Source organism: Polyodon spathula, chromosome 5 (genome assembly GCF_017654505.1).
Source record: "Polyodon spathula isolate WHYD16114869_AA chromosome 5, ASM1765450v1, whole genome shotgun sequence".
NCBI classification, from domain to species: domain Eukaryota; kingdom Metazoa; phylum Chordata; class Actinopteri; order Acipenseriformes; family Polyodontidae; genus Polyodon; species Polyodon spathula.
This window is the reverse complement of record NC_054538.1, coordinates 72,556,831-72,574,900: the sequence shown is the minus strand read 5'-3', so window position 1 is coordinate 72,574,900 and position 18,070 is coordinate 72,556,831. Positions and strand designations below refer to the sequence as shown.

The 18,070-nt window shown below is 37.4% G+C and overlaps 1 protein-coding gene across 1 annotated transcript in view; it reads left to right on the top strand.

Annotated features, from left to right (window-relative positions):
• The window catches only part of LOC121316280 (glutamate receptor ionotropic, kainate 2-like), a 182,444-nt gene that overhangs the window by 58,979 nt on the left and 105,395 nt on the right, over positions 1-18,070 (top strand). The window contains exons 4-6 of the mRNA XM_041251260.1: positions 3,400-3,581; positions 10,750-10,803; positions 12,242-12,415. Coding sequence (XP_041107194.1) covers positions 3,400-3,581; positions 10,750-10,803; positions 12,242-12,415 — 410 coding nt within the window. The remainder of the gene's footprint in view (positions 1-3,399; positions 3,582-10,749; positions 10,804-12,241; positions 12,416-18,070) is intronic.

The window sequence follows — 18,070 nt, the reverse complement described above, 5'->3', positions numbered from 1 at the left end:
CGCTGGTGAACGCCTATTGATAAGCTCAGTTGCCTTTGAGAGGAGTTAGTGTTTCAATCCCTCAAGAGAACACTACTATACAGTAACTTCTCAGTTCATATTTTGAACCAACACTCTTAACTCTTTAGTTCCTACGGTCTTTTTAGTGTTATGTAATTAACCTCACAATGCCACACAGTCGATAACAATGATTGTTGAAGAGCAGCTTCGAAACTCATAAAAGCAATTTAACATACGACAGACTTAAGGCACATGTTTTTTTAAACACCACATTTGAGTAATTGCAGTAAGAACCTCTCAGAGAGATTGCAAACATCATTACAATAGATAAGATGACAGTAAAATGAAAGTTGAAACTACAAATCAGTGGTTTGGGGGCAGGGCTTGCTATTTCAACCCTAGTTCAAGCACTTCTCCACACCTGTGCTCATTTTGCTCCTCCATCCTCCCCTCCCTCACTTCTCTCTCTGGGAGGCAGCAATGCAAGCTTCCCAGCCTTGAAGGTCTGTCAGAGTAGGACCCCTAGCCAAAAAATGTAAGAAAACCAGAACACAAGCGTAACCCAATCTATTCCAACTCAGACATTACTCCTGTTCAGTGAATGTGCTGTAGGTTGTAAGTCACATTGTTATGTGGGTTGAGTGTATCAAATTTTGTGAGCGTCTATCAAATGCTTTTGCATATCATTATCCAGATGGCTAAACCTAAAAAGGTTTTTCAATCAGTATTACAGTTTTTTTCAGATTACAAAATACAAATGCATGACTCACTGAGCTGATGATTATGTTCCCCATACTGCAATTGTTGTATTTAAAATGTATAACTGCACACCGGGAATAGACACCCACTTAGATTCTACAAAGCTCTCTACACCAACTTTTCTATTTATAGGATACCGTTTATTAGTGAGCTGCTAGAGCAACACATGTAGGTAATTTGCTATTACTTACATGTTTCACCTTGGGGGTGGTTTTATCATAAACAATTAATATAATGAATGTCCTTTAGAAGCAGGATTACAAATAAAGGTTATGTGATTGCAAGTCAGTTTAACTACTCTTTTTACCCAGGGGAATAGAGGCAATATGTATATTAAATTAAATAATTTTATTTTTATTGTAGATGGTGTTTTACTTATTCTAGCAGAAGCCATGCATTTCTGCTTCGACTTTAACAACCCATGCGCATCATAATAACTTGCCTTACTCTGCTAAGGTTTTATATTGCGCACCATTAGCCACTTGCTAGGTTAAATTGTAATACCCTGCTATATATCCACCACCTTCTTGTCAGTATGATTAGCTAAAGTCCCTTTCACACTGGCACTCTTACCTGGGTCCCAACCTGGGTTCTGGTTACCCCGGTCACAATCCCGCGTAGTTTGAAACCACACACAGGTTGTAGCGACATACCTCAGTATGTGGGTTGAAACGCTTTGACCCAGGTTGAGCGAGACAAAATGCGTGATGGTTGTTCGTAAGCAGATGAAATAACAAACAATTATGCCTGCGTGAAGGTTTTACTTCCACAAGGAACAGTTCTGTTTATTTTTGTTGATTGAGACACACTTTCTTTTTGTTCTCTCTGCTAATTTTTGAACTCAAAATATATTACATTTTAAAAGAAAGGCTATCCATACTATGAGCAATATTTTTTTAATACCCAGTTCTTCAGTATTCAATGTGATGTGCTAATAGAGCCTATGCAAAGGCTTTATCAATTGAGCTTCAAAAATAGCTTAGCTGAGATTTCAGTTTTTATCAGTCATAGGGGTGTATATCCAGTAGTGTCCAGTATATATGTATCTCACCTAATGTAATCACAGCTAGGTGAGAAAGAGGAACCACTGTCAAATAATTCACTTCATTTCATCGAAATAGCTGTGAAATGTATAAGACATATATAGTGTATTATACTGATAACAAGTATTTCCCTTTTTTGTTTATAATCTTTATTGAAAAAATGTTATCAAGCCTCTGCAAATGGGTTTCCCACTGGTGACCATGTGCATTGCATTTTGTTTTTACTAAGAGTCTAAGCCATAGTTATATGTCATGTTTGACAATCATCTACTTGAATATAAGGACCGGTAATTTTTCCAGTCCAGAAGTCAGGTTCGAGAGTCTTCTTCAGTGGGTAGTACATTGGAAGATAAGTAGTACAAGTAAGCAGAACATAGATGTTCTAGGAGTATCATCTGATAATAAAGCATAACTGCTGCACTAATACATCTAGCAACCTCACATACAACCAGTGGTGTTTTCTGAATGCTCGTTAGTGGAGAATGCATTCATTGCACCTTTTATTTTTTCTGAAATAAAAAGCATCACAGAACACTAAATGATGCAATGAAAAACACAATTTAGCAAGAGGATCAACTCAGGACAATAAATAAAAATCCTTTTAATACATTCATAGGAGTAATTTAATGATCTATAAATAACAACAAATAGGTCTCAACCATACACTTTTGCAAGAGACATGTTATAGCAAATGTAGACACCTGCTAAATTTTCACTTCCCATGTCTTTCTCTCTGGAAATCTGTTACCTGTGCATTCCCAAGATCTCTAACCAGATCATGTTTTAAAATAAATTAAAAAAAAAACACATACATGTTTATTTTAACATGTTTCATTGAAAAATGACCCATTTGAGCCCTGTATAAATAATTGACGCTCACAGCAGGTGAGATGTGTGGAATTATTTTGTTAGCTACAATCACTGCAAACATGCTAATAATGACCTCTTTCCACCATATTTGCATTGTAGTGATGTTAATCAGAATGTCATTAAATCACTCCTGGGAAGAACATGCCAGCAGGAATAATCCAGAGATAAAAGAATGGACCCCAATATCTAAAAATGGAATAACACTGTCACTGGCTAATTGAATACATTACATAGACAGCGTTGAGTAGTTGTATCCCTATAATAACTCAGTCATTATACAACATAATATGTTATGTATCAGTGAAAAGCACAATATAAAAATAGTATTGCAATGGTATTTCTCATCTTTAAAGCAAGGCATCCAAATGAATGGCTTATAATCCAAATAATCAAATTAATGTAACCATAGCTTAATTATTCAAATGGAATTACGTAATATGATTTAAGAAAAAAAAGTCCCGTAGGTTTTTACAGATGGTTGTAAGAAATTAAGAGTTCCTGAACCCCAGCCATGGCTGTGTAAATGGGCAGGTAGTCCGCATTCTTTGGAGACCGCAAATTGTCACCACAGCTCTGAAGGTACAGGGAGCTATGTATCATATTACACTGTGAACTGACAAGAGGGATTGAAGTCTGCAGATGTTGTGAGAAGCCATTTCTTTACAAGGTCACATATGTTTTTTATTTTTTTTTACATTTGCTATCTTTCTTTTTTTAATCTCACAAGGTCTCATTCGATTACAAGAGCTCATCAAGGCCCCATCACGCTACAACATTCGATTGAAAATCCGCCAGTTACCAGCGGACACAAAGGATGCCAAGCCTTTGCTGAAGGAAATGAAAAGAGGAAAAGAGTTCCATGTAATATTTGACTGTGGTCATGAAATGGCAGCTGGCATATTAAAGCAGGTGATTATCTGGAATTGGGTTTATGATGTTTGTTTATTTGTAGCTAAACTCGCATGCTTATTGTACTGGACTAAAACCTTCATAGCTTTGAATGTGAACAGGCAACCTGACTTAATCTTAAAAGTACATGTTCTTGCCATTGGCCGACAAATATACCAGCAGTTCTATTATTACAGGTTTCAACACATGCTCTGTGGCATTTTACTATACCATGAAGTGGGATTTAAGAATGGTGTGAAACTTCATTCAGGTTTAGAGTTCACATTTATTTTCAGAGAAAACAAAGTTAGGTTGAATTTGTAATCTCTTTATTTTGTTCAGTTGTACAAAAGCAATATATAAAATAAAAAAGTATATTCATGTGTGGTCAGTCAGAGCTTACAGCTCCCGTCTACCTTTCAAGCAGCATCTGTGCAACAGAAAGCCCAATGTTTGAACCATACCAGCTTGTATTTGTCTGTACTTCAGATATGGCCCCAGTATGCCCCCAGAATATCTATTTAAGGATGAGGTCAACACTGGTAAGGGAATACATCTATGTGAAATGCTAGAGACAAAATCATTTGGTCAGTACTAAAATCAAACCAATTAATAAATACATTACAAATAGGCAGAAAAAACCTTAGCTATGCTACTTATTTTTGTAGCAAAAATGATTTGTGTAGACATGACTATTTACACCAATTTACTGCTTCCTTCCCATTGGTTAGAAATAAACACACACACACACACACATCTGATTAGGAATACATTTATAGAAATAATAACAGGGTAAGTACCTGCTGTTAACTGGTAACAGGGAAACGACCTTGTGAGAAAAATTGTTACCTGATGTAATTACATGGTAACACCAGCACAGGTAATTTATGTATACACTATTCCACCATGAACAAAAACATTGGTAATTACCCAGTTATTATGATATTACATAGTTATTAATGCCCTTATAAAGACCAGGCTATAGTCGTGCTTCTTCTATGTAGGAAATTGTGAGGGTATTAGAATACTTTTATATGGTACCTTCTTTACCCAGGGTCAGAGATTGGAGATATACATCACTGAGAGATATCAGTTGCAAACAAGTTCATTCTTTATGTAATCACAGGTTAGAGCTCTCAACCGATAACTTTAGGGTTACAGTAATATAGTATATCTAACAAATAGTCATGGCTTCACAGTACTTTCAAGTACATCTGCACAGTCTTATTACAAGTGATCACACTGCCTTTTTACAATGATTTATTAGATACAAGTATTCAGCTAATCATTAATGATAGGTGAGCCTTCATTATTTAACTTCCCTTTTTTTGCAATTGATAATAACTGCTTGGTTGAATCATGTTATTTTTAATATTTAAAAAATGCCTTTGGGCAAGAAACATGGATGCTTTTAATTAAGTAACATTTTAAAATACAATATCCATTTTTTTCCCCCGGCCTAATTGAAACTCAAAATCTAAAATGTATTTAAAATTAAGATTTACATTTCTTCAAATAAAATGAAAAAAACAAAAAAAAAAAACAAAAAAAAAAACAACTATTAAAAACAGAACTTGACTTTCTGCCCGGAAATGGAAGAGCTTTATTATTATTATTATTATTATTATTATTATTATTATTATTATTATTATTATTATTTCTTACCAAACGCCCTTACCCAGGACGCCTTACAGTTGTATACAAAAAATACATATCAAGAATTACAGTACAATTAAGAGCAAAATACAAAATACGATGACTTCAGTCCTAATAAGAGCAAATATAAAACGCAGTATGATTTGATATCGGGGCAGTTCAAGAAGTTCAAGAGCAGATAACAGTGTTGATAGTTACATCAGGGTTAGATACAAGTGCAAGTGAAATACAAAATACTACAGATTGGGTTCAGTGCAGGATTAAATACAGTAACATAGGGAGCATGTAAGTTAAAGTGCATTATGGGCAGAGTGCTATATTGTCCAGAAGGGAAGAGCTGAGTTTTACAGGTGTTGTCTGAAGAGGTGTGTCTTGAGGAGGCGCCGGAAGATTGTCAAGGACTGGGCAATCCTGACATTGATAGGAAGGTCGTTCCACCACTGTGGGGCGAGGGTGGAGAAGGAGCGGGCTCTGGAGGCAGGGGAGCATAGAGGAGGTACAGCCAGTCTTCTAGTGCAAGCGGAGTGGAGAGGTCGGGTGGGGGTGTAGGGAGAGATGAGGGTCTGGAGGTAGCTGGGTGCAGTCTGGTCAAGGCATCTGTAGGTGAGTACAAGAGTCTTTAACTGGATGTGAGCAATGATAAGGAGCCAGTGGAATTAGCAGAGCAATGGAGTAGCATGGGAGAAGTGAGGCAGAGAGAACACTAGACAAGCAGCAGAGTTCTGGATAAGCTGCAGTGGATGGATGGCGGATGCAGGGAGGCCAGCCAGGAGGGAATTGTAGTCTATGTGGGAGAGTACCGGGGCCTGAACGAGGAGTTGTGTGGAGTAATTGGTGAGGAAGGGTCTGATTCTTCATATGTTGCTCAGGAAGAATTGGCAGGTGTGTGCTAGAGTGGATATGTGCTGGGAGTAGGAGAGGCAGGGGTCCAGGATTACTCCAAGGTTCTTGGCTGAGGAGGAGGGTAAGAGTGTGGTAGATTCCAGAGGAATGGAGATAGAGAGATCAGAGGAGAGGGAAGATGAGGGGAAGAAAAGGAGGTCATATTTAGAGAGGTTGAGTTGAGTGGATGCGAGTGCATCCAGGAGGAGATAGCAGACAGACAGGTATAGATACGAGAGGGGGGGGGGGGGGTGGGGTCGGGGGGGGGGGGGGGGGGGGGGGGGGGGGGGGGATCTGTGCATCATCAGCATAGAAATGGTATGAGAAACCATAGGATGTGATGAGGAGCCCAGGGAGCGGGTGTAGAGAGATGATAGGAGAGGACCAAAGACTGATTTCTGGGGCTGTGCCAGGTTACCTGGTAGGTGCGTTCAGAGAGGCAAGAGGAGAACCAGACCAAAGCAGTGCAAGAGATTCCCTGATCAGCGAGAGAGGATAGGGAAATAGAGTAATCGACAGTGTCAAAAGCAGCAGAATATATAAATATATGCATAAAAGGGGCCAATTTCTATATATGAAAAATATAAGGATCATACTTTTCTACCATATATTAAAAAGTTATGTTTTTTCTATAAGGAAACCCAGAGTTGGGGATGGAAGGGGTGGGCAGGTTGGGAGGAGAAAGAACAGAGGGAGTCAAGGGAGGAGGTGAGGGAGGAAAAGAGGGTAGAGGTAGCAGAGTCTATAGAGAGCTGGGAGAAGGAGTCAATAGGAGGGAAGTGATAGAGAGCGGTGAAGGCAAGAACAGACGAAGAGAGAGAGTGGAGTTTACGGCGGGAGGTGACAGTGGGGGTAGCTGGAGGAGGGAGAGAGGGGAGAAACAGACAAAAATAGAGAAAATACTGATCAGAGAGTTCCAGAGGGGTGACAGAGAGGGTGGAGGGGCTGCTGGCCTGGAGAAGTTGACGTCCAATTGACAGCTTGTTTTGTGTGCAAGGAGAGAGAGAGAAGTTGAAGGAGTGAAGGATTCCAGCAGAGTGGGTGGGGTTGGAGAGACGGATATTGAAATCACCTCACAGATAGAGGGGAGGGAAGAGAGGAGATAGTAAAGCGGGAGGTCCAGGGGGATGGTACAATACAATTATCAGGATTTGACAGGGATAGGTTTGTTAGACAGTGTGAAATTCAAAGGTATTAACAGAGATTCGGAGGGGACAGAAAAGAGTAAGGAGGAAGAGAGGAAAAGACCAGTCCCACCTCCCAGTCCAGTGAGACATGGAGTATGGGACAGGATGTGAAGAGAGGACAGGGCAACAAGAGTTACAGTGTTATCAGGAGAGAGCCAGGTCTCAGTGAGAGCAAGGAAATCGAGAGAGAGATGGGAGGCAAAGGCATAGATGAAATCAGCTTTGTTAGAAGGGTGACAGTTCCAGAGGGCACCAGAGATAGTGTGGGAGGGGAAAGAGTGGGAAGGGGGAGAGGCAGAGGGATGAGGTTAGAGGGGTTAGGGGAGCAGAGGTGGAGAGAGGACAGGGGACGGGAGAGGACAGTGGATGGGAGAGGACAGAGTAACAGGGATGTGAGAGACAGTCATAGCAGGACAGGTGAGACAGATAGATACAGTAGTAGTGGGAGCAGGAGCAGTGAGGGGAGGGTACAGACCTGTCTAGTAGTTGGCTGCTAGGTTTAGATTTTCTCCAACAGCCTCTTCTCACAGGTCTCTCCTCTCTGGACTCCCACAGCTAGACTCCCGGCTCCTTGGTAGAGAGGTTCATCTGTTGGCTGCTGCTTCGTGTGGGGGCACAAATAGGCTAGCTGTCTATTATACTTAATTGTGCTAAAGATAATATTTAATCAATTCAGTGCACTTCAATGGGATTACATAACTATACAACTCTGAACGGAAACCAATCAAATTGCAAATCAACCTCTATTCAATTTAACCACACTCACCTGGTACCAATCACAAACAGTAGATAATCTAATTAAAACAACACCACCTTGGGCTCCCAAGTGGCGCATCCAGTAAAGTGAGTGCAGGATGCACCCTATAGCCTGGACGTCACCGGTTCGAGTCTGGGCTATTCCACAGCCGACCGTGGATGGGAGTTCCCAGGAGGCGGCGCTCAATTGGCTGAGCGTCGCCAGGGGGGGGGTCTAGGTCAGCCAGGATGTCCTCGGCTCACCATGCACCAGCGACCCCTGTAGTCTGGCCGGGCGCCTGCGGGCTTGCCTGTTAGCTGCCCAGGAGCTGCATTGTCCTCATACGCTGTAGCTCCTGGGCGACTGCATGGTGAATCCGCAGTGTGTAAAAAAGCGGTCAGCTGCACACGCTTCAGAGGACAACATGTGTTCGTCTTCACCGCTCCCGAGTCAGCGCAGGGGTGGAAGCGGTGAGCCGAGCCTAAATAATAATTGGCCATTTAAAATTGGGAGATAAAATACAAAAATAATTGGCAACGACTAAATGAAAAAAAAAACACAAAAAACAACACCACCTTTATAATGCTACTTAAATACAGCTAGTTGGAATGAGGCCTCTAGCAGCCACTGGGAGGGATTTGGAAAAGGTCCTTGCTCTACCTGTCCTCGCTCTGACTGCCACAGCTTAGACTGCTCTTGGTCGTGTGGCCCTCCCATAAGAAAATTTACCGCAGCATCTACTATGGTATACTATGGTATCTTTTGTGGTATACCATAGTTTATCATAGTACTTACAATGGCATACTATGGTATCATTGTATCTTGTATTTAGACTCCAGACAATAGATGAGTCACTGTCAACTTTTTAAAGAAGGTTTTATTTGCCAGTCAGGTTTTACTTTTTCTCAACATGAACTCAATCTTCAAATGAACAGATAATTCCTCCATCTTGTACAGCTAATTCCTTCTTCTATTTTGTATTTGGTTATTGCAAATTTAAAGAATTGAATATAAAAGATCCCTTTTTACTCATTTGGACTATAAATTGTTTTTACACTAGATGACATTGAGATTGATGGCCTTAGCTATTGTGATCTAATAATAAGATCTCTTGGCTTGTGGTCTATAGACAAATGTGTGCGGATTGTCAACTTGGACAGGAATGTTAACTAGCTCAGGGGACCATTACAAATGATTGTAAACAGAATGAGAAACCTGGGGAAACGAGACATTTTACAATGGTTTGTCCTTTTTCTTGTAAAGAAAACAGTGTCTGTGTGTGTGTGTGTGTGTGTGTGTGTGTGTGTGTGTGTGTGTGTGTGTGTGTGTGTATATATATATATATATATATATATATATATATATATTATATATATATATATATAATGTATTTATTTGACAGGGACAATGTACAATTTTTAACATGTATGACTTATTACAGCCAGAGTTAGCTGTGAGCTCATTTTCATTGGCAGTCCCTGGGCAGGTATAGAGATAGGAAGGATAACACACAAACACAAAAACAGAAAAAAGACAACAATACAAATAATATAGCATTTACAGAAGAGAGCAATTTGCAGTTGACAGTTTTATAAACATAATGCAATGATTCCCCCCCAAACAAGCAGAGTTAGGATACTGAAAAGAAAACAGCTAAAATTCATAGTACCATAATAATAATTACCCTACTACCCCATAATAATTACCCTCCCTACTGGAGCAGGCAACAAAGTATAAATAGAGTTTGAAGTCCTTGTTTATTGTGCACACAGGCTTAGATTAATCTGTGAAAGATTAATTTTAATATCATCCGGAAAACTTGGCGATAGAGCATTCATTAGTGTATGGGTGAGAAAATGGGTTTCCTCCCAGGTTAACAATAATGTAGATTATTTATATTATTTTATTTATATTGTAGCATCAAAAATGTAAGTGTCAAAATATCCGACCACATTGAGTGTACAAAGATAGAGACTTTCTTCAATATTTTGATCTTTTTGAACTGACTCAGATATGAGTGGGTGTGAACCATTGTGAGGTTGCTTGGAGCTTTGTGGCATTATCCTATTTCACTGAGTAATGCTTTGGCAAATTATAAAGGCGTTTGGAGCAGAAAACACTGAATAGAGTCAATACAAACCTTGGAGCCAAGTACTTTTCAAAAAGCTTTTAAAATGTTTTCAAGAACTGTATACATTTTTTTAAAGGACATTAACAACATTAGGGTTCTCTTTACAGTTGACTAGAGCATGTATAAACTTTTTCTACATGGCACTTTGATGACATTTTCTGTAGGTTTTCAGGTACTGTACTGTAGGTTGCTCCATGTATGGTATATCGTGCTATATGCAATTATATACAACATAAGCAGAAGGATGTAAAATGTGAAAGATAAACTTGTAAGAATGAAAGTTCTCGTCTAACACTTCCTTTTATCTGACGTATACATTTCAATTAAGTGCTGTAATTGAATTTATTCAGGTTAATTTGAAGGGGATGTAAAATGTGAAAGATAAACTTGTAAGAATGAAAGTTCTCGTCTAACACTTCCTTTTATCTGACGTATACATTTCAATTAAGTGCTGTAATTGAATTTATTCAGGTTAATTTGAGACTCGTTCTAATGCCATTGCCTTATTACTGTTCTGTTGTGCTTTCCTTTGTTAGGTGTTATGTGGGTGTGAGCCAAATTACTAAAAGCTTATCATCTTTTTTTTTTTTTTCATAGGCATTAGCTATGGGAATGATGACAGAATATTACCATTACATTTTCACAACACTGGTAAGCGATTTCTAAAATTATATTATTTAGATTTGCTTAAATTGAGCAATGTTAATCTCTGACTAAAATGATTCCCATTCTGTTTATAAAAATACCTCCATTCTGTAGGGTATGAACCTAAAAAATAGGCTGCTTTCACATCTCTACTCTTCTTGATTTTAGTCCTTCTCCTAAAATTGTAGCATGAGATAATTGCTTTTAGTAAGTGAGTATTTCTTAAGCATAGCATTATGTATTAACCACATTCTTATCTAATGCATTTACAGAACTCTTTGTCTCCTAAATATCCTTCCACTAGCTTCCCTCAACCACCAAAATAAACTTTGAGACATGTGTCATAACTGTAAATATGTGGTGCCTTTAGAAAATGTGGATAAAATGCGAGATCGCGAGCAGTTGTAAGACAGTTGACATCGGCAACTGAATGTACAGTGTAGCGTCAACTAGTCACCATATTGTGAGGTACTGTCACAGCCACCTTACCAAAGATACTTTTTTGTCTTACTATTCTGGAAAGCTCCTTTAAAAAATAATAATAATTAAAATAAATACATATTACAACTATCCAGTGCTAAATGTTATCTTCCATCTCTGCATCCAATACTGACGACAAATGTATAATGAAAAAAAGCTCATAGTGTGGTGTAAAAACTGTCTCTAACAGGGTCCCTTTTGTTGCAAACACTTTACAGCATAGTGTCTTACCCTCTAAGACATACAAGATAGGTGAAAAAAATGAGAATTATATTTCACATTTCACATTCGAGTGAAGAGGAGTGAAAATGATTTTTACATGAAACGCCTCTTTGTTCTTGAATTCCTGTTACCTATATGGTTTTTATTTTTTTATAAAACTAGATCAATCCTTATAAATACATGTTTTATATTTCAAATGATAGAAGATAATATAAAGAAAAATATATATTTTTCTAAATGATGGCTATATTTATAATTGCAAACTATTAACCTAATGGTTTTAACCTTCATTCCTTTCCAATTTGCTATAAAGCTCACATACATAGTTACAATATATTATGCATTATTTAAGTTAAAATACATTGTATTGTCTTTGAGTGATCTTTGTTTATAAAATTAGATAAGGTTTATTAAAAGTTCTAAAATGTTTTCCTATACACAATTATGAAATATATAGAATTATGAAACTCTCTTCAAGCTGTGAACAACATCATCCTTTGTCCTTGTTTGAGTGCACGGGTTATCTTTTTATATAAGGGACAGACTAGCATATAGGAAATGTCACATTAAGGACTAAGGAAAGGATAACATACCACTGAAATGTTTATCTGCCCCCACATAACACTTCCTTGCAGTATTTCAGATAGTTTATTGAGATACAATTGTGTCCCCTGGGTATTTCCAACACTTAATTAAGAATCAACAGACACAACCTGCTTTTACACCAACACATCTCTTACAGGATCTCTTTGCCCTGGATGTGGAGCCTTATCGCTACAGTGGTGTTAACATGACAGGATTCCGAATCTTAAACACCGAAAACACCCAAGTAGCTTCAATAATTGAGAAGTGGTCGATGGAGCGGCTCCAAGCGCCTCCCAAACCAGACTCGGGTTTGTTGGATGGATTTATGACGGTATGAGTACAGAATTGGAAAGCCACTGCATGTTTCTTTTTGAAGTGATGCTGTTTTATATGAAGCAATATACACAGTACTACTCACATATATAACCGATACAGTGAACTGTATGTGTCATAAATGTAAGGCTAGTAAAAAAAAAAAAAAAAAAAAAACAAAAATATAATATATATATATATATATATATATATATATATATATATATATATATATATTCTAGATTGGAAGTATATCTTAAATTGTGGGTATGTAAAAAAATACATACATTTTTTGAGTAAGTTCTTCTTTCATACAACTTACGTCTGTGATGGTTTATGTTGAGGTGCGTCTGTGACAAGTTAGATTATTTTTTTTAAATTATTTTATAACTGGCTGAAACTATGGGCTTTCACATTGACAGTGGCAAGGGGGTGGGGGTGGTTCTTAACAAAAATGAACTCTTCTGTTTAAATTTTCTCTGGTAGGATTATGGGCAGTAAGAGCAGTCCCATCATTTAATGTTCTTTTTCACTGGGAATACAGCCAAATGTGAACCAGTATTCAGACTAGAATTAGCATCTCATTTTAGGCCACCTGCCAAAATAACTGTTTAGATGATAAAATTCGCACTGCACTGGTCTGTCCAGTTTGAGTTTGGCGAGCACTGATCTCAGCTGTTTATCTTACATCCCTTGATTAGCGTGTATATCATTTTATCTTTAATTGTGCCACTAAAGTGCTGTGTGGAAAATTATAATTCATTCTTGCTTGGTGCAGCGTCCAAGGTTTGAGAGTACTGTATTTAAAAACCTCTTATTAATTTTTGGTCAAATATTTTTAACTTCATGAGGCAGTAATGAAGGCACAGCTGCTTAACCCTTGTATTATTAATGACAGTTGATGTGGCCAGGTAGAAAACAAAACAACAGATTTTAAATTTAAAGGCTTCTGAAACCAATCATTATCCCTAGATCTCTAGTGGGATATAGTGGAGCTGTCCATAAGATTATAATATATTTGCAACAGTATCTAAATAACTAGAAACAATTTGCTTGTTGAAGGGAGCATTACAATTATTGAACTGGGTATGCAGTTTCTTTTTTTTTTTTTTTTTAATTTGGAATCGGCAGTTATTTTTAGAATTTTCTCCCCAATTTGAAATGTCCAATTATTTTTATTTTCAACCCGGCTCACCACTGCTGCCCTCTCACTGACTCGGGAGGGACAAAGACGGACACACACATCCTCCAAAACGTGTGCCATCAGTCGTCCGCCTCTTTTCACTCTGCGGGCCCGCCATGCAGCCGCCTCAGAGCTACAGTGTCGAAGGATCACGCAGCTCCGGGTAGCTTACAGGCTGGCCTACAGGCACCCGGCCAGTCTACTGGGGTCAGTGGTGCGCTGTGAGCTTGGAAACCCTGGCCGAACTAGACCCTCCCACAAGGAGGCGCTCTGCCAATTGTTCACCGCCCCCTGGGAACTACCGTCCACGGTCCTGGACCCAAACCAGCGACCCCCGGGCTATAGGGCGCATGCAGTTCCATGATAACATTTTTTTATATTCTATAAATATTGTATTCCTTCTATAAATATTGTATTCATCTGCCTTTGCACTTGCTTCAAAAATGGACCTTAGATTCGAAGAGATCTTACATAAGAAAATATAATTGAGCAACATGACACGAATAGGCATGGGTTTTGCTGGACATTGTCACTTTTTGGGTTCAACAAACCAAACAATGACAATATCCAGCACAACCCATGCCTTTGTGTAACCTTCCACATCAGAAAACATTCCCTATGAAGTAAAATAGATAATAATCAGGTAAGACATATGCATTTTTTTTATATATAATATTTAAGAGAGAATATATTATAACTATATAATACATATATCATATTATATATATTAGTCAATATACTATCATATATTATAGATATATAATATATCTTTTTTTTAAATAAAGGCTTTAAATAACTATAGAAATCTGGCTTAGTTGTGTCTGAGTTCATTTCTCTTTAAAGAGATTCATTTGAATGTTGCTACTAATTGGACAATTATTGAAGCAACTGTCAATTGCTGCAAAAGGAGGCACTGAAGTGCAAGAATATTTTTGCTTTCATTTAATCTTGTTGGTTTATTTGGCGATGCTGTGGAGTGTTCCCCAGACAAGATGCTGCTCCAGCATGCTCTTCTTTCTAGCGAGCGTGCCCAGTAACCCTGCAGGGAGGGCTCGGATCTGTGACCTCTGATGGATATAATTTCACTTGCAATCCAGCGTTGGACAGTTTCTGTATTAAGGTACTGCAGATACTATAATTAGTGTAGATCTGTGTCTCCATACAGCATTGTTTTGCTTTGTTGGGATGAAGAGGCAGGATAATTTTCTGGTTTTCATAGGTACTTTTCCAGTGAAGCTACTGGGCACAAGAGATTTCTGGGCTCTTCGAACAGGAATCTGTGGCAAGATTCTTTGTTCTGTTCATAGGGATTTTTGTCTTCCTAAGAGGAATAAAACCAATGAGCATTCAGTATTCTGCCCACATATAATATATATATATTATATACCGTTATTATTATATAATATATATATATAATAAATTAAAAATAGCAATACAGTTATTATTATTTTTATATTAAATCAATTATGTTGGGATTATTTTACCTGGTGGATCTTTATTTTCATTGTAAAAAACAAAAAAAAGACTATGCTTCGACACAGATTAATTTAGAATCCTGTTTATGGCCTCTTCACAACTATCTTTTTAGAAAGAACCTTGAGCTCAGTCTATCAATTTGCAGCCTCTCTGTTGTTTCTTACTCACCAGTGTGAATGAAGGGGCTACAGGCTGTTCAGATAAGTCAGAAGCAGGCAGATTGGTAATTGGCAATTCTTGACTAAACTTGTTCACAAGGAGTCAAAATCAACCATAGAAATCTGAAATTATTCCAGTAGTTTTAAAGTTGTAAAAAAGTTGTTATAAAACATGTATAAGCGGCAGTATTGTTTGAAATAGCGAAGCGCAGCTCCATCCTGAATTTAAGCAACACACCACTGGATTGGAATATAAACAAAGACACATTTGAAAGTAATCTCGATAAGCATGTTATCCCACTCGAGCAGTACAAAAAAAGGGGTTCCCATGCTTGTGGTATACATTGGATTTTTCAATCTGAATAATTGAGAATTTTCAAAAATGTACCTTTCTAGAAGTACACTGTTAAAACAGATATGCCTAAATATCAACCAATCAATCAATCTTTATTTTATATAGCGCCTTTCATAGTGGACCACCATCACAAATCACTTTACAAGATACTGTAAAAAAACAATGCAGCACCATAATACATTAAATACATTGAAAAACAATGCAGAATACATTAAATAGAAGGCTAGGGTGTGAAAATTCTAAAACACTGTGGATGCATAAGTGTGGCAAGGTGCCCTCCCCTGTGTGTAGTTTGTGTTGTATGTTGTATGTGGCCTGTGGAACCAGCACGATACTTGTTTATTGTTTTGCCCAGTGTTTGTTTGTTAGTGTTTGTTTGTTTTGTTTGTCTGATTTTGGCTACTGTGCTGTTTTAATTTACAAAGTGTTTTTGCCTTGTTAAAACTTTTTATTTATAATAAACCAGTGCAACAGCGCAATTCACAGCTCACTCACCACTCTGTGTCCTTGCATTTCCTGGTCTTATCATCATCACTACAGCCAACCTGTTCAAAATATGTCATATAGAAACATAAGAAGATGCAGTGAAACATCAGAAGTAGGAGACACAACAGTATGCGTATGTTATGTTGAATCATGAGAATAAGATATTGAATGATCAGAAGTAGAAAAGACAAAACAGCTAATAACAAATATCAGGCTTAAAGAGTTGATTCAAAGCGAGCAATGGTGGGAGCATCATACACCAAAGCTGGGAGAGAGTTTCAAAGAATCAGAGCCATGAAGCTAAACAAGCATTCTTCAAATATTATACACAGTTTAGACACACAGTAAATGCCTTGAATGGTTTCCTTAAAATGCATACAAATTCCAACTTGCTGTTTACGGGTGCAAATTGAATATAATAGATATATCACATAGAGATTACATAGTGTAAATCAAATATTTATTTCTCCATTACAGCACCACACAGCGCAATTATAAAAGACATTTCTTCACTGTTTAAAAAAATAAATAAATACAAAGCGCTGATTAATCTTGTCATTTAAAATCTTTACACATCCCTAAGAAGTGATAAAATAGAAATGGATGGTTGCATTTTTTAATAGAGATCATTGTTGACACATTAATTTCAAAATGTTCAAAGGGAGGAGCCCTTGCCTTTTCAAAATCACTCTGTTGACCAAACATAAGTAATATATTTCTTTCCTGTATTACTTTTATTTTTAATTGTTTTTTTTTTTTATTTATTTTATTTATAAGATCTCATAACTGGAGTATTTCTTTATTTCAAATATATTCTGTATCATCCTTTTATCTTCTACCCTGTTGTACATTGTTTGACTTGAAAAGTATTTGAGACCCCAGTATGTGACAGCCTGAGAAGAAATATTTTATAGAGATTGCCTTGATTATTTTTGATAACTGTTTCTGCTTTATGTTCACAACCCCATTGTTCATTCCTCCGCTGTTGGTGTCAAAGGGGTGGCAACATTTAAGAAGAATTCAGTTAAAATTGGAAATTACCAAAGCAGCTGAGTGAGAGAACAATCAGACACTGTAGAGCCCTTGCACGTCATTTGCATCTCATTCTTCAGGATGCAAGGGCAGAGACTAAAATAGGCTTCATTGAAAACTTTTTACACAGTATAAATTCAAACATTGTTGTGTAGGAATTACATTGTATATGCTCTAAGAAACAATGTTACCTCTGCTAATTAAGAAACGTCAGTAGCAGCCCAAGAAGTTGTCCGCTACTAAAGCCATGTTTTAACCTGCCACTGGGTTTCACTTGAAAGTTGAATCAGATTTGTTAATTTCTATTGACCATTGTGAAATGTCTGGTTTCAGATTGTATTGTAGACTGCAAATGAAACCGTCTTACTTTATACTGGAACAAACTGGTGGGGAGCTATGACCTTTTTTTTTCTTTTTTGTTTAACTAAAGGATATGAAGAATGTAATATTAGGGGTTGAACAAAACAAAACAAAACAAAACAAAACAAAACAAAAAAAACCTGGAATGACTGATATACAGTACACATTTTTGTAGAAATGGGATGTCCTTCAAATAACCCTTTAGACATATGCAGATTTCTGTAATACAAAACAAATATGCTTCAAGCCTGTTTGCAAGTGCAGTATAGTCTTTCTAGCATACTGTTATAGCAACACTTAAAATCCATAGAAACAGGACATTTGGTTTTCTTATTAATCATTTAGTTTCATTTTCACCTTTTTCTTCCTTGGAATATTCTGCCCCAAGCCAAAGCTTAACATATATAATGAAAATGACCTAACAAGCTCTGCAGCTTCATTAATGTCATTTTTATCATTGCTAATTGCTTTACCTATTAATTTAATTTAGTGCAATATTTTAATCTTTAGCAGATTATGCTGCAACTTGACTGTTCTGAGCCCTAAATCTGATTTTCAGTACTCATTTTGCAGTTAGCTGAAGCATGTGCAGTGAAGCGATTTCTTAGTATTCAAGCTTGGTAA